This window comes from Rhamphochromis longiceps, linkage group LG14 (genome assembly GCF_057381845.1).
Source record: "Rhamphochromis longiceps isolate RC_006_pf linkage group LG14, R_longiceps_female_GT1.1, whole genome shotgun sequence".
In the NCBI taxonomy this organism is placed as follows: Eukaryota; Metazoa; Chordata; class Actinopteri; order Cichliformes; family Cichlidae; genus Rhamphochromis; species Rhamphochromis longiceps.
Genome location: NC_140570.1, coordinates 37,928,484 through 37,954,481, shown reverse-complemented (window position 1 = coordinate 37,954,481; position 25,998 = coordinate 37,928,484). Strand labels below are relative to the sequence as shown.

At 41.9% G+C, this 25,998-nt stretch overlaps 2 protein-coding genes across 5 annotated transcripts; both read left to right on the top strand.

The window, feature by feature from the left end:
• Window positions 1–673: 673 nt before the first annotated feature.
• Window positions 674–10,329, top strand: srsf7a (serine and arginine rich splicing factor 7a). Of its 3 annotated transcripts, XR_014907305.1 has the most exons (9): window positions 674–898; window positions 4,172–4,406; window positions 4,528–4,701; window positions 4,828–4,914; window positions 5,118–5,159; window positions 6,411–6,455; window positions 7,398–7,496; window positions 8,316–8,849; window positions 9,451–10,329. XR_014907305.1 is itself a non-coding variant. In XM_085380798.1 (8 exons), the coding sequence occupies exons 2-8, from the start codon at window positions 4,183–4,185 to the stop codon at window positions 8,407–8,409; spliced, it is 765 nt and encodes a 254-aa protein (XP_085236924.1). In that variant the 5' UTR covers window positions 674–898; window positions 4,172–4,182; the 3' UTR covers window positions 8,410–10,329. The 3 variants fall into 3 exon arrangements, 2 of the variants coding, with proteins under 2 accessions (XP_085236924.1, XP_085236925.1); XM_085380798.1 differs by having other exon boundaries at window positions 8,316–10,329; XM_085380799.1 differs by lacking the exon at window positions 8,316–8,849 and having other exon boundaries at window positions 675–898.
• A 728-nt stretch (window positions 10,330–11,057) lies between these two features.
• Window positions 11,058–24,608, top strand: LOC146654683 (heterogeneous nuclear ribonucleoprotein L-like). 2 transcript variants are annotated; one of them, XM_085380796.1, is made up of 14 exons: window positions 11,058–11,204; window positions 12,460–12,575; window positions 12,944–13,181; window positions 14,778–14,863; window positions 15,122–15,218; window positions 15,456–15,528; window positions 19,998–20,030; window positions 20,715–20,786; window positions 21,194–21,441; window positions 22,825–22,946; window positions 23,394–23,595; window positions 23,695–23,752; window positions 23,910–24,020; window positions 24,245–24,608. In XM_085380796.1, the coding sequence occupies exons 1-14, from the start codon at window positions 11,127–11,129 to the stop codon at window positions 24,301–24,303; spliced, it is 1,593 nt and encodes a 530-aa protein (XP_085236922.1). In that variant the 5' UTR covers window positions 11,058–11,126; the 3' UTR covers window positions 24,304–24,608. The 2 variants fall into 2 exon arrangements, with proteins under 2 accessions (XP_085236922.1, XP_085236923.1); XM_085380797.1 differs by lacking the exon at window positions 19,998–20,030.
• Window positions 24,609–25,998: the final 1,390 nt, after the last annotated feature.

Below are 25,998 nucleotides of genomic sequence, written 5' to 3'. Positions count from 1 at the left end.
GGTTGATCTGTTACATCAGCACAAGGGGACATTAAAAAACAAACATCAATTTACAACATTGTTTTTGTTTGTCTCAACAGGAGGTTTTATGTTTAAATTTCAAAAAGAAAGCTTTATCATGCTTTTGATGAGCCTACTGTTTTTAGTGTCGTGCTCTACCATTAAGATTAACTGTGAGTTAAATTTAATATGGAGAGATTTAGTTACTGTCAATGTTATTATTCATAATCTTTAAAACAATTTGTTTCCAAAAATTTGACAGTAGGTATAAATAAGGATATGGCATATCCTCATATTATATCAGCAGTACATTTTAAAATTTTTGTTTGTGTGTTTGTTTAAAGTAGACAAACGATCTGTGAGTCCAGAGGTTTGCATCAGCGGGCTTTTTTGGAAAATTCAGGGTTAAAATTAAACTAAATCAAGGAAGTGCAAGCAAAACTACAAGATCATATTAGAGATATACTGACTACTTGTGAAACCATACACGTGCTTAGCTAATGTGGAGCCAATTGTTGTAGTCATTAAGAAATGTAGCAGTTATAAGCACATCAGCTTTTCTGCTTTGGGACTTAAAGTGGGAAGTTCTTGCTGTGGTAATTCTTCATTTTGGTCGTTTTATTTTGAAAATATTCACCGGACGTTTCCGGCTTCGCTGTTGAAGTCACAGTGCGCAGCTGCGGTAGTCGCTTTGCAGTGGTGGTTGGTTTCTTTTGCTTTTGTAGCCGCTCATCTTGCGGCAGAGCCATGTGGAAGCGTCCCTGATGATCGTCTGTTCGGCTTTGTAAACAGTTTAAATCGCAGAAATCAAATTGAACTGTGACGATACGACGTCTGGCTTCAGTTTGACGCGGCCGAAGTTCGTCTTAGGAGCGGAATCAGAAATCATCGGACGAAGGTAAGATCGGGCTAACGCGTGCTACCGCCATTGTTTATAGGCAAGCGCGGACCAAGGCCTCGAGTAATTCCGAAAATAACTGCTCGCGCGTATGCAGCAAACTCAACAAGAGCTGCTGTTTCTGTTTTACTTGTAGCCGATTAGCTTATTTGCGTGCATAAAGTTGGTGTTTAAAAGTGTGGTGTTGAACTGGAAGTGGCGTGGCCTTCCGTCTGTGAGACGCACACGGAGGTTAGCGCCGGTTTCCTGAACGGATACCCAGCGATGTTCGCTTAAAAATACGCGGGAGACAAACGATCGTATTGTATAAGACGCCGGTAAATTACACAGATCGATCAGCGAATATAGTTTAATCCAACCAAATCGGAGGGCCTCGGGGCCTGGCCGTTATCAGATATATAGATGTAGTGAACTTCAAAAAGCTACTGGTCCGGTTAATAAATGACGAGCGTCGTACCTGCGTGTGAAAGATGACCTTTGTAAAAGCATTGATGGATAAAGGTTATCTTTTAAGTACCTGATACAAAAGAAGACGAAACGAAACAATGAAACGGACATGATCAACCCAAGTCGGACACACAATCACCCCAATGGCTGTGTCAATAGGATTTTTTTAAGCGGTTTTTAACCCACCTCGGAATCAATAAAAGAAAGCCTTTATGTAGCCAGTATGCCAAATTTCTTATCTCTGCGTTTTTAAACGAGTAAGAGGCATTAATATACTGGGTGCTTTGCTTTTCAAAGCTTTAAAATTTACAAAAAATGTAAAAGCATTAACAGTTTGCATCATTTCCATCTTAAAAATAACACATCTTAACGAGTAGTAGTTGTAGATTAGAACACAAGCACCTGGAAACCAAGGCTACGATTCTTGGGGTGGAAATATCTGGAGCAGTGATAAGAGTTTCTGTTTTGTTAGAATTTAACTTTAGGAAATTGGCGTTTAACCAAGTGTGGAGAGCTCCTTAGGTCAGCAAGAACAGGACAGATGCATGTCACTGGATATAGATGGCAAATGTTTTTAAAATGAGCAATTATCTGTCCAAGAGGTGTAGATCCTTCTGGATCGCCACAGGATAAGGCAGCCTTTTCTCCAAGAAATGATGACAAGATAACTGTCTGCAGGACACCAATTGAACACACCGACCACTTGATATTACCTACTTGTACAGTATCAAAACTTGTATAATTTGCTCCTGAGCCCATCAAAGTGTCACTGACTTTTTCTGCCTTTCCAGAAAAGGAAAATCCTGCTCAGCTCTAACCTTTTCTAAAATCTGTGGGAAATAAGGCAGTAAAGATTGGTCCTGGCTACATTTGTTTTCAGCCAGGGTGGAACAATGGCATGTTTAAAATAGGTGGAACAGTGTCAGGCCAACCACATGAGGTCCTACTGCATTAAACATTTTTAAAAATGGTGATGTGGGAAGTACTTCTGCAGAGCTTGATGACAAGTTTAATTTCACACATGTGGTCAGTTGCCAGGGTTACAGGATACACCAGGAATATGTTTGAATCAGAAATGGCTGAATTTGACTTTAAAATTAAAAGGAGGTGATTGATCTTTGTAGGGCTGTTCGATATAACGATATATATCGGATAACGATATAAAAACATCTATTGTTTCATTTTACGCTATCGTTTGTTTCGTGGTGTCGCAAAATAAACTGTTTACAGCAATATTTTTTCATGGTTTTGATGGTCACTGTAGTGGCTATATTCATTTCTTAAAGTTCTCTCTTTCTCTTATATTTAATACAACCACACTACAGACAGACAAGTGACTGTTTTTATGCGTTGTCGTTAGCAACAGCAACGGTAAAACCTCCGCTTGTTTATCTTCTACATAAACCTTTCACAATAAAGCTCAAGATCCTGTTGAGACCTTTCAAAATACACCTAATCACATAAAAGAGTATGCAGAGTGTTTACGAATGAGAAGCAAAAAAGAGCCGCCAGGTGCTAAAAAATAGACCTTAGACTCAAACGTTAGAACAGGCCTTGCCCCGCAGCACGCCGTGTAATAAATACTCACAAAGAAAACGGCGGCTGTTACAACTTATGTCTAAAAATGTGTCGTTTCATGCTTCGGTCGACTCCAGGTGCACGACGCCCAGCTGGAAACACTTTACGCAAGTCGAGCTGCCCGCGATTCTCAGAATGTACAGAAAATGTAAAATTTTTGTGATTTATATATATATATAATTTTTTTCTTTTTCTTTTAATATTATATCGTTATCGGACGATAGATGTCTTGTATCGGGATATGAGATTTTGGTCATATCGCACAGCCCTAGATCTTTGTTTAAAGGTGTAGGATGTTTCTGGCACGCTGTAAGATTGCAGATCAATTATGGCACTTTAACATCTCACTGTTCCTTCAAACAGCCTTGGTGTTCTGCAATATAGTCGTCGTCGTCCCCCCCCCCCAGTTTATATACAGCTGGTTGATTCAAGTATCTGCAGGGAGTCTTTCTATAGTTCCAAACCATGCCAGCAAAATATACCAGAGCTACCAGGTCCCCCTCGCTGTAAGGGTCATGGGTTTATAATCACTTTTCCAACTGTCTTAATGTATGCAATATTAACCAAACTAGATAAGCATTAGGTACAACCCAGATAGTAGGAGACACAAAACACGGTCGCTAATTCAGGAAACCTGATCTCTACATGTAGGTACTTATAAAGCCAGTGGTAAAAGCTCACCTTTAGATTTAAGTGTAAATTTTTGGAAAGGGCAGGAGGACCACACCTGAGGATTTAATGATGCATTCACATGAAACACAAAGGGATATTTCACCATGTGTCACTCACATGAATACGGTTGTTGAAAATCTGCCATTAAGTCCTTCAATTTCATTGACTTCGATTGATTGATTGGTAATTTATTTCAACATGTGAACAATATACAAGTACATTTAGAAAAGAAAATAAGAGAGAAAAAATACTATACAAATTACATACAATTTGTCAATGAAAAGTTGAGCTATTGTGCTCCGGCTGCTCTGAGTAACCTGACGTTTAAAAGAAAGAAAGATTCTGACACACTTCCACGCAGCAGTCATGCACTAACTGTAACATCTGGCAGAAAACAAGCATATTCTAGAAATTTCAACCTTTCCTATATAAAATTTTTAAAAAGTTAAATCTGAGTAAATTTGATGGGACACAACAGTTTACTCCATTTAATCTTATTTCCCAAATGTAGAGGGACGTTTTTGTATTCTTCTCACTATGATCCCCGTCTTAAATATATTTACCATCTCCCTGCAGGTGAGGAAAAAATGTCCTACTACTCATCCTCCCGTAGCTCATCTCGGGCCACTGACTGTAAAGTGTACGTCGGTGACCTGGGCAATGGCGCTGCAAAGGGGGAGCTGGAGCGAGCCTTCAGTTATTACGGCCCACTGAGAAGTGTGTGGGTGGCCAGGAACCCTCCTGGGTTTGCCTTTGTGGAGTTTGAGGATCCCAGAGATGCAGAAGATGCTGTCAAAGGCATGGACGGAAAGTGAGTAAATGTTTTCCTTGGACTGGTCTCGTGTGTCTCACGTACAGGGTGTTTCTTTTCTTTCTTTTTTTTCTTTAATTATTCTGTGCTTAACAGTGAAAAACTGAATTGTTCTGCTCAGGATCCTCTGTGGTTCCCGTGTTCGTGTGGAGATGTCAACAGGCCTCTCCAGAAAGGGCCGTGGGCGGCCAAGCCGTCGCCAGTTCGACCCCAACGATCGGTGTTACCAGTGCGGGGACAGGGGTCACTACGCCTATGACTGCTACCGCTTTAGCAAGCGAGGCCGTCGCAGCAGGTGAAGTGAAAGCATGTTTCATTTGAAGGCTCATGTAGCTCGTTTGCCATTTTGTACCATTATAAAACCAGTGCCATGTTATGGATGACTAATGCGGATGGACTCGTTTCTTATTTTTCATTGCAGGTCTCGCTCTCGATCGCGATCCCGCTCCAGATCAAGGTCCCGCGGGCGCCGCTACCGCTCTCGCTCCCGCTCCCGCAGCCGCAGCAGGTATGCCGACACTGACGCACAGACACACCTTGTGATATGTCAACAAGAAAATCTGGTTGTGGTAGATTTGGAAAGGCCAACGACTAAATGTGCTCATCACTGTGTCGGCGTGTGGTTATTGCAATCTCTTAAGCTGTGTAATTTTTCTGGTGTTTATTCTGCCAACTCTGTTGTGCAAACTTTTATTTATTTATGTTTTTTAGGAGCCGACGCAGATCGCCATCCTATTCCAGACGCAGGAGCAGGTAAGAATACAGTTTCCTATGATGAGTGAAGATGAGTAGCTGCTGCTAATTCAGTTTCTCAGAGGCTGAAACTGACTTAAAGTTGGTCTATAACAACAGATGCCTACTATGCAACTAAAGTTGTGTCAACTGTTAAGCCTTCAATTATTTAAAATAAAACTCTTTTGGTCATTATTGAAATCTTAATATTCTAGCCCAACTTACCTTAAAAAACTTAAACATGTATTTCTTACATTTCTAAACAAGTCTTTTAGCATGGCATTTACTTAATCTTTAAATGTAAAGGTAAAGACTCAATAAAAACAATTAAAAAGACGTGTGAGACAGGACAAGCTGGTTTTACGGGCATGCACCAACTGTAACAGGACTGTAGCCGTGTCGCTGTAGATACTGGCACTTGAGGTCTCTTGTAGCTGTTGGTACTCCAATAAGGAAAACATCCTAAACAACTCAGAATCAGAGCTGGTAAAGGAGTAAATAATTTGAAATGACAAAGTTTTCTTCACTCTCTGATTGAGCATCAGTTTTCTCTAGAAAGTCTCAACTTTTCCAGCTCACACTTTGTATAATTTGCTGATCTGAGCCCTTGGACTGATATTGAAATGGAGGTGACATTCATGTCATCAACCTGGCCACACCTCATGCACCAGGTTACAAAGATCATGAGGTGCATAAGCAAGCAAAACGACACCAAAACACAACACCCTTTGCAAGAGACAAAACGGCAGCAGCCAGCATGAACTAGGTGTTAGACCCGAGTAGCCTGGGTCTGCCTCTGCTGCAGGAAAAAAGTGCCGCAGTGAGGAGAGCCGCAGGCAGCAGCCTCAGGAGACCTGCACAGTTGTAGGGCGAGTGGTGTGCATCACTGAAAGCAGATCACATTACAGGGTTTCCTTGGTCACCATGCACAAAACACAGGTAGTCCACAGAGAGTTGAGCCAAACGTCTTCTGTAATCGTGCTTAACATCCTGTTATGTTTTGGCTGTTTGTTTCTCAAACATTTTAAACCTGAGGAAGTTTAAAAACACTTCTAAAAGTGTTAAACACAAAGTTTTATGACCATCTTACATCAAACACTGATGACGGGTGTGTCGTTAAAACTGGTTACAAAGTGTGGTTATTGTAGCATATGGACATTTGTCTGTGATACTGAAACCTCTTTAAGAAACAAGTTGGAGAGTAATTACTGGGTGTTCCTGCTGTTCTCCAAAGTTTTATTGAAATCGCTGCTTTTTGTTTTGTGACATCAGGTCTGGATCCCCTGCCCGCTCAAAGTCCAGGACTCCAGCCAGAAGGTGAGTTGTCCACAGCTATTCTTATCCCAAACTCACTGTTAGAGAGACGCAGTGAATTTGTTTGTTGCTCTGATGCTGTGCTCTGACCGCTGCTACATGAGAAATTACATTTGTATATCACTCGGTTCTTCCCTGTAAATCACTTTTTTCAGTGGTAACATGGACTCGCTGTGCTTTTCATGTTAATGTATGGATGGTGTAGTGATGATGAACAAGCATTATTAATGGTGATGGCCACTTCAGTAATACATTATTTAAAAAATGGTTGACTTGGTCGATGCTTACTGGCTACTGTTACAGTGGAACACACTACTACTGCCAAAAGGTGGCAGTAATGCGGCTGTAATATCTAAATAAATAAATGACATTGGACAAGTCTTCAAGCATCCTCCATCCTTCCTTAGTATTTAGAGAACTTGACACTCTGGTGTTTTGGCTGCACATACTTCAGGGTCACTTCTCTCAATTACCAACTTTCCTAAGAACTAATTGACTGCAGCCCAGGTGTGTAACAGGTGGTGAGTTTAGATCAGAATAAGAAAGACCCAAGGAGCAATTAAGAATGGCATGCAGCAGGAAAAACCTTCAAAGGTATGTGTGTGAGTGAGAAACGAAGGTGAGGTTCAGTAAAGACTCTGCCAGGTAAAGGGAGCATGTCTCGGGTGTGCCACGACTGGGCAGAAATTTAATGGCCGTTAGGTGGGAGCGATCTTCAAAGACTAGAGGAATGGTTTAGAGTGAGGATCGAATAGTGTTCTGGTTTGACAGATGCCTATCCTTAATTATAACAGGCTTGCAAGATGAGTTGAACTTCTTGAAGTGTTTAACAGAATTCAGCTGAGCAGGGAAATGCAGCTCTGCAGACACATTTACATGTGTCTGCAGATATAAGATCGTCTTTATCATCTGAAGGTGTCTAAAATATTTTCTGTCTTTAATCAGTCGTTCCAGGTCTCGTTCTCGGTCCGGTTCTGCTCCCAGAGGGCGCTCTGTGTCCAGATCCCGGTCACGTTCTCAGTCTGCTAACCACAAGAGGAACAGGTAAGCCCTCGGTCTAGATGTTCTCTCTCACTTGGACAGGGTGTAGACAGTTTGAGTTTCTGATGCTTAGTCTTTTTTTTTTCTTCTTTAAACCAAAACATAATCTAAGTTTTAGATCAAGAATAACAGATTTTAGATATCTTGCGTTCCTGCTGAGGGTCAGTTAAGTTTTTCCACCTTAGCCAGAGTAAGGCAGGGAATTAAATAGACCCTCCTTCCAACTGGAAGCGGCATGCTGCTGTCAGCCGACCACCACGGGATGGCGGGATGACGAGATGGACGACCTCCGAGATCCGTCAGCCTCTTCAGCACAGAGAGATCTTCTGCCTCCGCTGCCAGCAGTGGAGTGGGTGGGGTTTAGGACAGGGATCCCGGCCCTCTGTCTGGTCTAGGGAGGTATACCTAGAGGAATGACTGGATCTCTTTCCTGTGCTCTCTTTTTCAGCTCTTGATGGCTCTGTATTGTCAGCGCTTTGCAGCTTGGCTCTTAATCAGGCCTTTACCCTGAAAAGAAAGCACATGAAAGACTACCTCTGCTCTTGCCTTCCTTTGATATTTTCCTCACTGATGTACCTTGGTCTAAATTTATCTTAAGCTGACAGAATTATTACTTTTTAAAAATTTACTGGATTGACAAGTGTTAAACAAAGAATTTAATGTTTTTATTCTTTCTTAAAATTTACTGAATCTGGCTCTATCAAAAGAGGAAAAAAGTAAAAACAGCTACTAGCAGAGATCAGACAAAGCGACGCCGTAGGTGTGACTTGCGGTAAGCATCTTTGCAGCACAGTTTGTTTATTTTTCATATTTTCTTTAAAGCGTGTGGTGGGAGCTGAGCACTGCACTGACACCGCAGCTGATCCCAGGCCCAGGGTCTGCCAGCTGGCGGTGTGTACGTCCTGCGGGAGGTTGACTAAGCGCTGACCTGAGATCAGCCTTCGCCTGCATCTGGTGTTAGACAGCGAGAAAGAGGTCGACCTACCGACCGAACCCTCCCCACAGTGAATGGGTGTCTGTTCCAACCGACGCACACGCTCAGACGAGATCAGCCCGTGCACACATACAGTTGCTCAACTAGAGTCACCCAGCCAGCCAGCCTTCAGATGTACCAGAGGGCTGACCCACACAGATCACAGTTCGGCATTTTTAAATCCATTACCTACCTACCAGACCCCCTACCTACCTACCAGAGTTCTTCGCCTCTGTCTTAGCTTCTGAAAGTGAGAGAGCTGACGAGAGATCAGTCTTCAAGAGCCTCCCAGCGCAGTGTATCTCCAAGTTGTAGTCATCCGTCCTTCAGTCCTTTCATCCTTCGCTTCTCTGTACTTGTTGTTTCTGCCACTGTCTCCAAAGGTAACCAAAAATCAAACCCCCTGACAAGCTCATGTTGATGGTGAAAAGAAACATTTGCAGGCTTGATGTAGTCTGAAAAAAAAAAGGTGTTTTGTAGAAGTTAAAGTTGATCCTTTTTAACAAGCATGCTCATAGTACGTAAGTGTGTGTCTGCATGTGAGAGCGCTTGGGCGAGTGAGTGAAAGACAAACAGGCACCATGAATATTAGTGGGATGATGTGTCTGATACGTTTTTCTCACTGTGTCTCACTTGTTGCCTCATCCTTACCATTTGAAGCAACTTGTCTGTGTTTGTAGGTAAGGGGAGGATTGAGTTCTGCATTTCTTAGAGCACAAATGCTGCTAACCAGCAGCTCTAGAAGCAAAACATGAGACAGTGTCAATCAAAGACCTGCCATTTATTTCAATGAGCGTTTGCTCTGGGGGTTCAATTATGAATTTAGCTTTTGAACATAGATAGCTATTTCTGAAAAGATTAGAGGCAGATGACATGAAGTGTACCTGAGAGGTCAAGGGTTGTTGTTAAGAATGTTAACACCTGTCCGAACTTTCTTCCACCCCTCCCCTGCGGCGGGCTAATTCCTCTTCCTTTCTGTTTCAGTCGTTCCCGTTCGGCAACTCCAAACCGAAGCCCTACTCCAGCAGACGACTGAGCGAAGGCGACTATTTGCGCCCCCCCCCCCCCCCCCCCCCCCCCTTTCCCTCCACCACTGTCCCTAAGACAAACCCTTAACCCCTGCACCCTCTCTGCTTTTACACCCTGGCAGCAACTTCTTTTTTTTCTTGTTGTTTTTGAATTTGTCTGTCTTGTCCCGGTTTCGTGCGGTTTTTCTCCCCAGGGCTGTAGTCTATGTGCATCCTTGTTTGAGATGTAATCAGTACAGCAGATAAAAACAAATTTTCCACTAGATACAGATTGTTTTAAATGTTGCTGTTGCTGTGTAGGCCATATTTCTTTTCCTTTTTTTCCCCAACACTGATTTGTAAGAAGGTAATGTTGAAGATTACTTTTAGCAGTAATTTGAGGATCTCCGTGGAGTAAATGGATGAATTTCTGAGAACCAAGAAGCCATTTCTTCTTGGGAAAGGGGAAAAAAAAAAGGTTCCCCATTGAAAATTTGTAAATGTTGTTGTTCGATGCCTGGGTTGATCTGTTTAGTTCCTGATTATGATGGCAGAGGGAGATAATTGCCAGCTTGCATGCCTTTAAATATGATGCAACATTCCTGTTGTTTTTGCTTTTTATTTTTTAGTTGTTTTTTTTTTTTTGTTGTTGTTGCACATCCTTTGTGATAAAATCAGATCAGCATCACTGTGCAGCGGGAGTTTCCTCCTCTGCTTTGTCCCCATCACTTGATTTTAAAACAAATGCAGTTGTTCAGGTGGATTTCTGACAGGGCTCCTTCAACAGTTTCTGCTCTTCCTGGCTTATATGGTGACAGTGGCAGTTTTATTTTTCAATAAATCTCTTCGACAAACATCAGTGTCCAGTTTATTTTCGTACATTTGACTAATACTAATAAAGAGTGAAATGTGTCTAAAGTAAAGATGTTTCAGCAAAGGTTTACACCACCTCTGTGCCAGCATTAGTATGGGTCGATGCTAAGTATTTGGCTCCTGTTATCTCAGTAATCCTTCCATGTGTACGATATTAAAACCAGACTAGTTTTGTTTGTCGGCTGTCCGGCAGAGACCCAAAGTGCAAATGTATTGACACATGTTATATAAACATGTTTCCTGTTTATGAAAACAAGAACCGGGTCAAAGGCTACAAAAAACTACTCCCTGGTATGCACCAATTACCTGCAACACTAACCTCACAGGGATGGCTTCTTTAAAATGTTGCTCTGTTCTGAAACTTTGAGTTGTCATTATTTTGACCAGTAACACTCAGCCAACGATGATTTCAGACCGCATAAAGATGGTAGCACCTGAGGCTCCTCAGATCAGATCTGATCATTAGTAATACGGTTTTATTGTAAATGCTAAACCTGAATAATATTGCGCCTGTTCGGTAAAAGTACATAATCTGAGGTCACTTGAAAATAACCAGCCTTGTATTGGTATATGCTGCGTTTAACTTCAAAATAATGACTTAAACGCTTCTTTTTTCCGATTGGTTCTTACTCAAGTTACAAGCTGATTGACAGCTGCCTGGGCCTATCATATCGCGTTATGTATTGAAAGTGGGCGTGGATACGCAAGCCTCGTTTTTCTTGACTTTTCCGTCCATTTCACTTCGTCGTCACTACCACCATCCTTTTTAACCGGGACAACATGGCTACTGCAGCTAACCGTTACTACAGCGAAGACGGCAGGGCAACGAAAAGACAGAAAACCGACGGAATGGCCACGGTACGTTGGTCTCAGGAAGAATGGGAATTAATTTAGCGTACAGTGTGAATATACGCAGCTCGGTAACTCATTTCTCGGTGCAGTTTGATTCATTCAGATGTGAGCTGGAAAAAATGTGTCACGACGCGCCGCAGGTTATTAAATCCATGCCCGGGAAGATAGTTGTCCAACAAAACTGGGCGTTTTACAATGTTTTTCCATTTAAACGCTGTGTAGTTTCGATTGCAGCTGCTCGGGATGTGTCTCTGGGCGTAAATAGTATTGTGCCCGTGCCTTGCCCTCTGAATGGAGCTGTCGGAGGGCGGTTTCTCCGCCTCGGCCTTGCCGTAGCTCGGCTTTGTTCTAGTGCCGGTAACGTTAGCAACGTGCTAGCTATTAGTCCCCCACGAAATAACCCGCTTTTTATTGTAGAGATCATTGACCATTAGTCCATACTTTGAGCAAGCCAATTATTATTATTATTATTATTTACGTTTATACAGAACTGTATAACTATGCAATTGAAAGCACGTTATTAGAACCGTGGGCCTGATTAGCACCCCTTCCCCCCCAACTGCTCAAAACTCAAACGGGATAGTGACCAGTATTCAGTCCGAGAAGGACGCACAGAAGTGCAACAAACTGGAAATCCTGAGTGTCTCACTGAGTAGCTTGTTGGTGTAGCTAGGTGTAATTTTATTAGACCATGTGGAAGAGAGCGTGTTACAGTATTAAAATATATTTTATCTTTTGTGGGACGGTTTAACACAAAAAAAACCCCCGCAAAAATGCACATATGGGAATTTACCTTCCACTCGCAATTATTTCTGCAGGATAAATTCGTTAAGCGTGTCAGAATCCTTAAATAGATGACCCGATGTCCGCAGGTTGCACAAGTAACTGGACATGTTTCGACTTTCCTTCATTGATTGTCAAATATTTTGGTGCCCAATAAAAGGAAAATTCCAAGTATTGTATTTCATTTTTTTTTAAATGCAGAATAATCCAGTTAATTTCTTGTCTTTCTTCTTCAAGGTAACTGCTGTTGTGATTTGGCGCTGTATAAATATAGTTCAATTTCTTGAAATCCTGAATTAAAGCTAAAAGTCTGAATAGAATCGCATCTCGATTGTTTTGTGGTCCTTATACAGTTGCATAATTACAAAGTCTCTCACTGTACGGATGCTCGTTATGAGCCAGGAAAAAAACCTTCATAAAGAAAAAGTCTACAGTTAGTTGTTTTTTTGTTTTGATTTTTAAATTGTGTTTTTAATAGGGATACGAAGATCCGCACAAGACCCTTCCATCCGTGGTGGTCCATGTCCGGGGGCTGGTGGATGGTGTTACAGAAGCTGACCTCGTGGAAGCCTTGCAAGAATTTGGAGCAATCAGGTAAAAACTTGGAATAAAGTTTTCCGCAAGCAGCAGCTGAGTGACTTTTAATGATTGCTTATAAACCAAACCCAACTCTGGCCTTCAACTACATAGAGAAATGCTGATCCCTTTAGACCCTCAGGTAGGGTCCTTAAGTCAGTGCTTATATCTGAAGACTTTGGAACAACCTCACCAAGGCTCGACGCTTCATGACTTCCTTCAGATTACTTCGTCAGATCCAACAGGATGGTTTTTACATGTCATTCATTTATCAGCTTTTAGTTTGTGTATTGTCTTAGTTTGGCATGCTTTGAAGATTTTTTTTTTTTAAGGTGCGATATAAATAAAGTTATCAACTCCCAGCTAATGTGTTCTGTTTGTCTTAGCTATGTGGTGGTGATGCCCAATAAGCGTCAGGCGCTGGTAGAGTACGAGGACATGAACGGATCATCCACAGCTGTGACTTATGCTGCAGACAACCAGGTATACATCGCCGGCCACCCAGCGTTCATCAACTACTCCACCAGCCAGAAGATATCCAGGCCCGGAGACTCTGATGACTCGAGAACCGTTAACAATGTTCTTCTGTTCACTATCATGAACCCCATCTACCCTATTACAACGGTGAGTGCAACGATTTGTGTCATTACTTTGCCTGGGACTGTTTTGTGTACCAGCTGACGGGTGTCCTTAAATGTCAGTGCTGTTGTTTTACCACAAACGGTTGTTAGTAGTTATGCACTGCAGGAAAAGTTTTAAAGTTGGCTGCCGCTCTGGTAGTTTGGAACAATGTCAGTTATGTGTCGGTGGCTGAAATAAAAGGGAAGCAGAGACCACAAATGCTACAACCCATACAAATACAGAGTGTCTTTGCCATTTGTTGGAATGTGCTGCTTTTCTCTGAAAATTGAGTGGCGGTACTGGCGATGTAACGGTAGAAAGACATCCCTGCTTAGATCATTCATGGACACCATACAGCCCCAGGCTTGTACCAGCCTGTAGACGTCCTGTCAGTGAAAGTGTATACACATACACAATAGGGGTGGGCGGTATAAACGGTATACGGTAGAAACCATATAAATTTGGCCAGAGATTTTGACTATACCACTCTACCGTGATAGCGCATGTTGATGGTGACATGAAGCTGCGCCCGTTTTGGTCGAAAGCATTGCAGCGGCTGCAAACAACCTCTGGAAATTATGCCGGGCGACAGTAATAGCAAAGAGACGAAGCACTTTTGGAATATGAGGAAAGCCAAAAACTGCGCTTCCTCCACTTCCCTACCTTTGATTCTTTAATGCCAAATTCTCTCACAGCTGCTCTATTCCCATGTAGTTGCAGTATATTAATGACTAACCTCGTATTGTGGATGGATTATCTCAGTTGTTCTCCTGACTGAAGTTTGGTCCATTTATAGCATCCTGCCATGCAATTGCATTTGTCCCCAACCACCAGAAACCCTCACGTTAACTTTTATCGAGTGGAAAAAGTTAGCGTTCATCCTTCAGCTTCACTGTGCTAATGTTATACATACATACATACATACATACATACATAAGGCACACTCTCGATTTTTGAGAAAATTAAAGGATTTTAAGTGTGCCTTATAGTGTGTAAAATACGTTATACAGAAGAAAAGAAAATATTGCGATATATATATCGTCACCGCACATGCTTCAAATTATACCGTGATATGGATTTTAGGCCATAACCCCCAGCCCTAATACACAATGAGTAGCGTTATGTTAATCCACTTTATATGGTGCACCCTACTGAAGAAGTTCACATCCTCAGATTGACATATTTAATCAATTTTTAAAATTTAACATGGATCTTTTATATAGTTAATGACACACCAACAGCATCAGTAAGTTCTGAACGCCACCATTTGGGAATCGCTGCACTCCACCTAGCTTATGATTACAGTTGCAAACCTTTTGAATGGGAGTACACTCAGGAATTGACTTCACACCTGCTGGTTGCACTTTAATGCTGCTTTGGGTAATTGCACAGTTAGAATTTTGTAACTCAGATTCTCAGACTGTACAGAAGGTGGTGCTCAGATTGGGGGGAAATCTGGGAGTTTCAAGAAAACTGATTATTTAAAAAAAAAAACAAAACTAAATAGTATGAAACTTTTAAGGGGGGGTCAAAACTTGCATTAAGATTGTTTTGAATAACAAATCTAATCATAAAACGTGTTTTGTTTCATGTTCTCAGGACGTCCTCTACACTATCTGCAACAACTGTGGGCCGGTCCAGAGAATCGTTATCTTCAGGAAAAACGGCGTCCAGGCAATGGTTGAATATCCTTTCAAGTCCTCATTGGCTGCTATCTTATTTGTTAACTGTGAGAAACAAAGGAAAGCTGGTATCTTTATAAACATATAAGAAACAGGGTGGAGATCAGAAAAGTTTTTACAGTTGCTTAAAATTTACCCACAGTGCCTAACAGCATGTGGGGGTTTTTTTGTTTTGTTTTTTGTCTGCTGTCTTCTTTTTCATTCTTTAGTGGCATTTAAAAAGTCCAAATACACACCTTGTGCCCTTAACCATGCCATCACGTTTGACTCCGTTCAAAGTGCCCAGAGGGCCAAGGCGTCACTCAATGGAGCAGATATCTACTCTGGCTGCTGCACCCTGAAGATCGAGTATGCAAAGGTAACACCTGCAAATAAAATTCTTTGTTAGAAAGTGAATGTTAATGACATGTAATGAAAGCTAGTTATAAGTAAAACTGATTCTAGATAGTTTTTTAGCCAAAGCCACAGTAGATTGGAGGGAAAGAGCCACCGGTTTAGAACCCCGGTCCAGTCAGTTAAAATTTATTTTCATTTGACAGGTTAAAAGTCGGATTTGTTTATTCATATAATTTTTTTTTTCTTCATTTTATTCCAGCCAACTCGTTTGAATGTGTTCAAGAATGACCAGGACACTTGGGACTACACAAACCCCAATCTGGGAGGCCCAGGTAAAACCTCAAGCAGCAGACACACACCCCCAGACATTTTGCTTAGTGCTACATATGCTCTGTAGCTGAGAAGCCTGATACTGTTCAGCACCCTTACTGCCACTGTGGGGACTTGCAGCAAGCATGCTACTGGGCAGATGGAGGCAGCACTCTTCACTGATAATGCTACAACATGGATCCATTTTTTTTTTTTTTTTTTTTTTAAGTGTATGTGGCATATTTTGAAACAAACCAATGTGGCATTATGACTGAAGCGTTACTTTGGGTCTTTACATTTCTCTGGGTTTTCAGGTTCATTAAGTAAAAACAAAAAAAAGCAGAACTTGTAATTTTTTATTTTTTACAAACCAGCATATCGCTAAGTGGAGAGACTGGCAGGAACAGACAGAGAGAAAGATAACATAGCGAGGCTAATATTTTCTGTGGCATCTTGTTGTTCTGGTTTACTTGTGTACTTTACTTGTTACGTGACCCTCCCTTCAGACTCTTAAGATGAGTAAATTGTGGTGCTTGTGACTGTAGATCCTGCTTCGGCACCTGTCTAACCTAGTTTGTGTTTCCCAGCAGCTCATTAAGTCAGTTCACCTCGGGCGGAAGTTACTGTCAGGAAGTAGTTTTCACTGTTTCAAGAATAGAGCAGCTTTCTTTTCCCCAAAGCAGTAGAGAGACTGTTTGCCTAATGCTGGGACAGCACATTAACAATATGTCCTCCTCCACAAAGAGTGATTTAAATAAATGGGTTGATTTTTCTAAAGTTGGGTGTCTTATAATAAATAATACTGCAAAACAACAAAATGCATAAAGGGTTAAAAACAGCCAGGCCAGTGATGGTGTATATATACCAGTCAGTTCACCTGCAAAGCGAACCCACCGTTAAACATTGTTTTTCTTTCTTTCTTTTCCTTGTAGCTGTTTTACGTTAAAGGAAGTCTATAACATTACAGAAACAAGGCTGGGGAAAAAGCAGGGAGGTGGAGGCGTTTCTCTTGCTTGATTAAAACTAAATCTAATCTAAATTAGAGCTAATGCGCAATATTTGCTCCACTACTATTATTTTTAAAGCTCAAGTTGGTAATCATTTTGCAGTTTCAGACCAATAATATAAACAAATCTAGTATTCAGTCTTAAAGATTATGCTAGCTTCTTGTGTAAAGATGTTAAAATTACTTGGTTTGCAGGGACCAGTCTAATGCCTGAAATAGGCTTCAGCAGCAAATCTGCCTCAAAGCTTAACAGGAAATGGAAAATCCTTTTAACCTTACTTCGTAACCTGATGTGTGCGTCCTGATAAATGTAATGACTTGAATGGCGTGGAAGGTAGAGGTGACAGGTTAGGACGTCTATTTCCCGCAGAAGTCTAAATCAAACTTGGACAGTTAAAGTGCGTTTTTGTTTTCTGCTGCAGAAAAGGTCGAAATGTCTTACAGCCTTTTCTTCACATTACAGCAGTGTGACTGACTGGAAGCAACAGTATTTACTCCTTTATACTGTTATTTGTATTTATTTTTTTAAAATTTAAATAAGACATTTTGATATTCTTCATGTAACTTAAAGTAGAGAAGATTAAGGTTTATTTTTCCCAGTCCCAGTTTTGAGACAGATGTCTGTATGGTCACACTGACTGAGCATTGGCTGCTCTATTATTTCTCATTAAATGTCCTCTTGAATCAGTTCAGTCACAGAGAAGCTAACCTGCTATGTGCACATTTTCTTTCTGCTGGCATTTGCTGTTCCTGCCCTTCTCATGGCACATTTTTGCAGGATTGTTTTTGGATATCTGTTAGTACTATTACTTTTTTTTTTTTTCTCAAAGTGTGGTTAAACTTTGACTTTAAAGGTACTTTTTTGTACAACTGAAGTTGGTCTATGGTTGGGCTGTACTCTTGTGTAATGCCACTTTCTACCCCGAGGTACAGTGACTTAACCTAACCATTGTTAAACCAGGCGAACAGTTATTTACAATTGTACTTTTTAAAAAAAGCTTGGTTTTTTTTGTTTGTTTTTTTTCTAATTAAGGTTAAGCATCTGAAGTTTTTAAGTGTTGCCCTCCTGCCTGCAGAGGGCAATTACAAAAGGTACCTTTAAAGTCACTTAACTGAAAAACATGTGTTTGCCACCAAGACTAATGCTGGTCTTTCCCACTGTTTTTAATTACACCTTAAAATTTACATTTCGGTTGACAAAACATGTTTTTTTTGGGGGGGGGGGGGGTCGGTAGTCGGGTGTAAAAAGCCAAATGTGCTTCAGTTGAAGTTTGCTTCTGTATTTTATTACATTTAATTTTGGCTGAGAACAGAGGTGTTGGACCAGCATCAGTTGACTGGCTCTCTGTAATGGGTGACTTTCAAAAAAAACCAACTATGCACAGAAGCTTTGTGCAGATACACGCTGACATCAACACTCAGCGACCACCATCTCAAGCATCCACTTCTTCAGGGAGGACACTACCACTATCACACAGAGGGCCAAATGTCCTCTGAGATACCATCCATCCAACACGCCGATGTAGGACTGATACACCACTCAATCGTCATCTCTGCATTCTTGCACAAGATCCATGGAGACATTTGTAGAGTGTGGGGAGTTTTGGTACTGAGCTACACTCGGTCCCTCCCCTCCGTTTTCCCCCTTCTTCGTCACTTTGAGACACAAGCAGCTACAGTGCTCCCATTGTCTACACCAAACGAAGACTGACACCAGAGAAGACACAGCACCACCCACCCAGTCAGAAGCTAGTGACAGGCATCTTTCACCACAGCAGACGATGCATACTGATAACAATCAGTCAAGATCACATTTTTTTTAAAGCCTCGAGCTAAACTGCTCGTCACGCTTTGCGACACGAACGCAGCACACTGATGCCGTACCGACTGATCCACCTCACACCCTCGAATCAAGACATTTCCACTCACATTGGAGTCAACACAAGACAACTGATGAAGACAAGACACTGCTGACAACACCATCAGCACACTCAGAGTCCAGTCAGACCATCCACTGTGTCCCTCCCTCACATGGAGTTCAGCTTTTCTCTCTCGCTCTTTCTCCTCTTTCTCCCTCTGATTTTCTTACTACTTGCATCCCTGTTTAGCTTCTTTCTCCTTTTTTTTCTTTAAATATATTTAAGTCTCTAGAACCTGTGTAACACCTTCCATGTGATGCAGGTTTGGCAATTTGCGGCTAAGAGGAGCCAGCTTCCCCCCCACTGAAATGTGCTCTATGGCAGCTTCAAGTCCTACCTTTCCAAAACGCAACAAAAAGGATGGAAACGCCAACCAAGCTCCCCACCTACCAGTGGGCGTTTCAGCTTGCTAAACCAGGAAATCGATCCTGAGGTGGAGACTTGCCCCCCCCTCCCCAAAAAGAGGAAATGGATAAGAGTTTGGGATGAAATGAGTTGAGTGGAGAGTGGTGGAACTGCCGCAGCAAATGTCTTCCTCCCACTGTTTGTAAACTTGCAGTAAGTAAATCGAGACCTGTTCTCAAGGAACATAACTGCACAGCACCACATGACCCCAAAGCCCAGCTACCAACATCGCCACACAAGACAGACATGACTCCATTCTTTTTAAATTATTTTTTTCCTTCCCCTCACACAGGCTTAATCTCTCTTTCTGGAAGAGGCTGTGGTTCTGTTTTCTAATGTCAAACCTGCTCTCTGTATGTCTGTAAGCTGTGTTGTTGCTCCCTCTGTTGGCAGTTTACAGCCATCAGTAATCTCATCCATCTTCCCTGGAGCTGTGCTAGTTTCTTTGGGAAATAAATCATGTTTTAATCTGGAGTTTGGGTGTGAACTTAATGGGCTCGTGTCGGATGTGCTTGACAACAGATGGCATAAAAGATGGGCGTAGCTACCAACGCTGAAAAGTTTCTTCTAAATGGGCGGTAGGGGGCAAAAAGACTTGCAGCTGTGTAGACGTCTATGGAAAACTGGTCCTTAGCTCCATTCTGTGACCTCATTTAACACTTTCCTGATTGGTTTATGTTCTCACCGAGTAACGCATTAAGTTTACCAAATAAACTATGGACACAATAAGGTTTTCCAGGGTGTCCTATTGGCTATTTGCTTGTGAGTCACAAGTTGTTAGCCAAAGAGTGAGCGGTGCCCTTCGGGTTCTCTCGTTTCGTGTGGTTTCAGAACTCATCCTGAAACTTCCTAACAAGGCTTCGCAAACCAATGGTGGTTACGTCCTTCTTTTATTTAGTCTGTGTCTGTGACCAACCCTGCTAATTACAAAGCGGCACACACCTGGTAAAGCTAGGAGAGTCTAAATTTGTCACCTGCAAAGGTACCAAGCTTGCATTTCTTATAAAACTCTTCCCCACTGAGGACAGAAAGCCTTATCATTTACGAGTGGTCTTAATGCACTCTCCACACTTACCTCGGGTAACTTCACTTGAGTTAAGATGTAACCATGATTAACCTGGCTTCCCTTCTGATTGTGTATGATTATTGTGTACCTGTACAGATGGTGATGCAGATGGCAATGGGAGCAATGCAGGTGTGTGTGAGCGTACAAATTTTTTTTTTATTTTTTTTTTTAATTTAGCCATTTGTCATACTTATCCAGACTGACTTTGTTTGATACCCTTACCCTCTTCACCTTTGAGATCATCAGCATCCACCTCACCCTTGCCATTTACTCCTGTTCCACTTTACATGCTAAGGGGTTTAGCATTGTGGATGTTTTTGAGTTAAAGGGGTTTTGGGGTTATTTCCTTAGACCCTAATGCTGTCTTTGTCATTCATTACACGTCCTTGCCCTCCCCCACCATTCCTTTACAATCACTCAAGACCAAAAGGGGCAGTTGCTGAGATGGTTGAGATGTTTGGAGTGTAATCTGTAATCTGAGCGGCTCTCGCAGGCCCGATGCATCTGGCCTGTGAGAGCCAGATGCATCAATCTTTAAATGCATGCGTTTCTCTTAAGTACTCTGATTAGTTTCTTTTTTGTTTTTGTAATTGTTCCTCTGACAGATTATTTAGACGCTTTGGTGTGCACTCTGATGCACCTTTGGCATCAAAATGTCAGTTTACCATAATACATATTTTGTGCTCAAGCATCCCATTGTCATGTAGAGATTACAGTTCTGTTTCCAGACTTTTCTTGTTATATTTATCACCTTTTTTTTTTTTTTCTTTCTCTATCCTTTTCTTCTTTCCTTTTGTCTTCCTGTTCTTATAGACGATGTGAATGCCAACCCTAACAAGCGCCAGAGACAGCCTGCTCTGCTGGGCGACCACCCTCCAGAGTACGGTAAGGCTCTCACGCCCCTGGGGAACAAGAGAACCCACTGAAACACAACATGCAAAATGCTGAGCTAATCTCCTCTGTATGTGGATTAATCCTAGTCCCAGACTGAAAGAAGGATTCAGTCGAGATCTAGTTTAAGACTAGGTTTATTAGCCCTAAACTGGGGAAACTGAGGTTTAAACTTTAATAATCCAAACTATCTACATCCAATATGAGTCAACAGTCATTTTAAACTTGGTACGTTCAAGTTAAGACGATTGTGTAAATTGGGTCCTCCACACAGTGGCAGTGAGGTGGTGCTGTGTCCTATGTAATTGGCTCTACAGATTTCAGTATTTACCTCACCCTGCTTGATTACTGGGGTTATTTTCACGTTTTCTCACTTTCCTGATTTCTGCCTCGTTCTTCAGGAGGCGGTTACCATGGTTACGATGAAAGCTACGGATCCCCGCCCTACGAAGGTCGTCGTATGGGTCCACCAATGAGAGGGCGTGGAGGGAGAAGCTACGGTCCAGGCTACGGACCTCCTCCCCCTCCTCCTGGCGAGTACGGCGCACATGCTGATTCGCCGGTTGTCATGGTGTACGGGTTGGACCCTGTCAAGATGAATGCCGACCGCGTCTTCAACATCTTCTGTCTCTATGGGAACGTAGAGCGGGTCAGTGCCTGTTTTTTAGCTGCGAAGCTGATGGTTGAGCTGCTGCATTGTAAATCATCAATCATTGATTGTGTTTGGTGTATGTGAAAACATCCTTCATCTCCCTTGAGCTCAGTAAACACTTTCCTGTTTATACTGTGGGTTAAATCATGAGTTCTAAGTACTGTATTGATAATCATGGGTATGTTCACGCTCCCACAGTTGGTCAGAACTGTCCTGGTTTGAAAGAGCTAAGATGAAGGTGGGTCTTTTATAAAAGACATCAGTCTTTTATATCAGGCTATGGTCTTTATTTTAACGACATCGGTGGATGATGTCAGAGTTCGGAGCTGATGGATGTTTTCTTATTGTTTAGGACAGGGGTGTCAAACTCAAATACACAGTTGGCCAAATTTCAAAACTGGAACAAAGTCACGGGCTAACGTTAATATTTATTGAATGAATCTTTTCTTATGGACTCAAACACGTTTTGCTGAAAAACTGAATATGGAACAAGCAAAGCTTAATACTAAACAATATATATATTAGCTGTATAATACCAGTAGGCCAGCTCTGATAGTAATTTGGTATGGCTTCGCAGGCCAAATGTAATTACGCTGCGGGCCAAATTTGGCCCGCGGGCCAGAGTTTGACACTTATGGTTTAGGACCAGAAGTCTTCAGCAGTCAGACCTCTGCTGACCATTAGAAAGAACACAGGTCTAATAAAAGATGATTTTGGTGCGTGTCTAAGTCCCTGGGATGTCGTGCCTGTGGGTCTTCATGTGTGCTGTAGTAATTAATATGAACTTACAAAACCCTGTAACTCTATATTATGACTTAAACCTAATATGGCACCTTTGAACAGTAAAACCTGAAGTGAGATTACTTAGGTGAACATTAAGTTAATGCAAACATTTAAAATAATGAACACAGGAAAATGTAAATCCTGCGTCGGACCAGCACAGGCTCATGATTTTAAATGGTAACTGGTACAGGTGCTGTGTCCAGATTTGCTACTTAAACTTGCATAACGGTCTCAATCTTTTTATGCAGTTAATGTATATTCCTTCAGAAGTAAATGCACTGACATGAACATTTAACAATGACCCAGGAGGTGTCTCACATTTGTTTTTCTAACTCCTGTTTGGATATAAAAGCTCAGCGAGCAGGATGAAGTTACCAGCAAGCAAAATTTCACACTGAGAGTGAAACAAAGGAATGTAAGCAGGAAGTGTTATCATGGCTGAAACGGAGTCAATATTTTCCACCTCAACAATGCCACACTTGTGTTCCAGTTCATCAGCACGCACACAAGTCAAGAGAGCAAATTGATTCTGTGTTTAGGTCAAAGCGAAAGGCAAATAGCAGAGCACCAGTCAATCCTGTCTTTGAACCCTTCCAGGTGAAGTTCATGAAGAGTAAGCCCGGAGCAGCCATGGTGGAGATGGGAGACTGCTACGCTGTGGACCGTGCAATCACTCACCTCAACAACAACTTCCTGTTTGGACAGAAACTGAATGTGTGGTGAGTTAAACTTGAACAGTTTAATCTACAAGTGTCAGACTGACGAAATCGCTCCAGGACCATCTGAGCCCGAACAAAGCAGCTTCTAGTCACGCACAACAGTTTCACTCGCCCCAGTGTTAACTGATAGCCGTTTGCCCCGGATTCTCTAATCGATCATCTGGATAGCAGTTGGAGTTGAAAACATCTGACCAATCACAAACAAGAAGTCTACGGGCAGCAGAGTGGCTGATGTTAGTTTCACTTTAAAGACTTTAATCACACAAAGGCTGACACACTGTTTTAGTCCAAAGTAAAGGCTGTGGAAATGTCATCACAAAACATGGACACATCACCCACTGGTTTATGCCTGAGCTTCTGAAGCTGCTGAGTTTTGGAGACTTAAATAGTAAGAGCCATAAATGATTTTAAAAGGCTGATCCCCCTCCCCCCTCCTATTCCCTGCAGCGTATCCAAGCAGCAAGCCATCGTTCCTGGTCAATGCTACGAGCTGGAAGATGGCACAAGCAGCTTCAAGGAATTCCATGGCTCCAGGAACAACCGGTTCACCTCCCCAGAACAAGCAGCTAAAAACCGCATCCAGCACCCGAGCAACGTGCTGCACTTCTTCAACGCTCAGCCAGAAGCCACGCCGGAGATCTTCTCTCAGGTCTGAATCCTTGGGCTGCATGTGCACAGTTCCTCCTACAAACTGTGACTATCACAAGTGTTGCACCTGCAGACCCTAACGATGTTTGTCTTCTTACAGATTTGTGACGAGATCGGTGTCAAGGCTCCTGTTAATGTCAAAATGTTCACAGGAAAAAGTACGCTGCTTTACACCCGCCTCCTCTTGACGTGTATTTGAGTTATGCCAGTGAGCTTTAAGAAGACTGGCAGATGCACCCGATAAATATTTAAAACGATGACTGAATCTGAATAAAATCTAACGTCTCATCACATTTCTGCATCTGTGCCCACCAGGCGGAGCAGCTCCCAGTGATCGCAGTGCTTCAGGTCTGTTAGAGTGGGAGTCGATCAACGATGCTATGGAAGCTCTGGCCATGATAAACCACTACCAAATGAAAAATCCAAGTAAGTTTTCAATGATGCTCTCAAGTATCCTTTTTTAAATTATACACAGTAAGCAGTTGTCAGGTTAAGAGTTAGTTAACTCTAAGGAGCTGACCGTGCTTCACCTACACACTTGTTAAAGCACACATTCAGTTCAGTTGGGAGGCTCATTGCAGGAATTTTGTATATGGTTTGTTTTTGTTTCTTTGGGTTGAGCTAACGCTGACTCTCTCCTCTCTCTGTAGCCGGTCCCTACCCGTACACCCTCAAACTGTGCTTCTCCACTGTTCAGCACGCCAACTGAGCGCTCTTTTGTATCGAGGAAGCTGAAGATTGGTCCTGCATTCCTATGTTCACGTGTACTTAGACCATAACTGCTTGCGACACACCACGGGGGAGAAACAGATTTTCAACAGTCATGTATTGTAACCTCTCACAATGCAGTTGTGATTCTGTGTATTTGATATATTAAGCTTAACTAATGCTAACAAGCATTTAAACTTTTGATATTTATCCCCCAGATGTGTGGCATCAACATGTTTTCACCCCAGCCCCTCAATTACTGCCGTTTTTGTTAGAAGCCTCAAGATGTCATTGGACGCTTATCTTCTGACATAACAGCTGTATTTGTAACCCTGAGAGTGAGAACAAGTTGGCATTAGAGTATCAGTTTTTGTGTGTCTTCAATATTAAGTTGTCCTTTTTACTTTTTTGTATCATACAGGAACCTGACATAGAACATTTAAAAGATTGTTCTAAGCTCGGGTTGTTCAGTGGCAGTGGACAACATGGTTTTGTAAAAGCTGTCTTTTGCAACTTTTATCAAATTTTTTTTTTTTTTTTTGTTATTTTAATTTGTCTGTTTAGGTCTGCGTCTTCGTGTCTGGTGCGCAGAGAATTTTGTTCTTACAAAATAAAAAACAAACTTGAATTCAAACTTTATTGTTCCATCATTCTGACTTCACCGTTCACTCTTCGGTGTCTTGAGTGTAAACGTGACCCTCATTTTTAATGCAGCTCAGAGTGGAGCGGTGTACTGCAGAAATGGATGAGCTTTAAGGTTAAACCAGGATAAAGTAGGTCATATAAAAGCCAACAGAATCAACAAGAATGAGAATATTCAATCAAAATCAGTTTTATTTGGCAACATAATTCTAAGTTGTCTCCATCAGGGAGCGAGTCAGACCCAGATCTTATTTGTAGCACTGGTTTTTATATAGATAACCTATTCTTGACAACGCACTTTATTGAAGTAGGCACCGCTCAATTATGAAGAAAGTCGCATTATTATATTTAGTAAGATACCGAGGCAGTATTCCTAGAATAACATTAAAATACCAAGAGGTAAGTAAAATACCTTGAAATGTGCATGAACAAAACTTAAACAGCACTAAGATATGCTTAAAAAAAAAAAGAAGATGCCAGTGATCCAGATCTGAGGAACACGAGGGAGTCTGTCACCTACACGTTGTGGTCATATAAGGCCGGACACTGTTCAGCATCAGAAGGAACTCGGGGCCCGCCACGCTAGCACAAGGTCAGATACCGAGTCTGAGGAATTCATCCTGGTGTTCTCTAGCTGGGCAGAAGGACATCTGCCCTCCGTCCACATGGAGTCTGTTTCTTTCCAACTGTCTGATGCTGCCGCGGCAACATCGCAGGCTGTGGGGAAGAGAAAACACACTTTATCCCACAAGCTGGTACATTCCAGCTCTACAGCAGCCAAAATAATGAAACGAAGGACCTTCACACAAAAACAGCTGTTCTGTGTAGCCTATTTAATTAAAAACCTTAAGGTAACAACTTATTTCATAGTGTATTCCTCATGTGTTTTATCAGAAGCACACTGTACTTTTAAGATTAGGCTTTGCACTTTCTATGCTTTGAAAGCTTATAGGGTTGGATCAGGTGACCCTGAATCCTCCCTTAGTTATGCTGCAATAGGCCAAGGCTGCTGGGGGCTTCCCATGATGGACCAAGTGTTTCTTTTTCACTCACC

Coding starts and splice junctions, on each gene's coding strand:
- LOC146654683 (XM_085380796.1), top strand. CDS start 11,127: ATGGCTACTGCAGCTAACCGTTACTACAGCGAAGACGGCAGGGCAACG. Junction 20,787..21,193: donor CGACCACCCTCCAGAGTACG/GTAAGGCTCTCA, acceptor CTCGTTCTTCAG/GAGGCGGTTACCATGGTTAC. Junction 23,596..23,694: donor CGCCGGAGATCTTCTCTCAG/GTCTGAATCCTT, acceptor GTCTTCTTACAG/ATTTGTGACGAGATCGGTGT.
- srsf7a (XM_085380798.1), top strand. CDS start 4,183: ATGTCCTACTACTCATCCTCCCGTAGCTCATCTCGGGCCACTGACTGT. Junction 6,456..7,397: donor TCCAGGACTCCAGCCAGAAG/GTGAGTTGTCCA, acceptor GTCTTTAATCAG/TCGTTCCAGGTCTCGTTCTC. Junction 7,497..8,315: donor GCTAACCACAAGAGGAACAG/GTAAGCCCTCGG, acceptor TTTTCTTTAAAG/CGTGTGGTGGGAGCTGAGCA.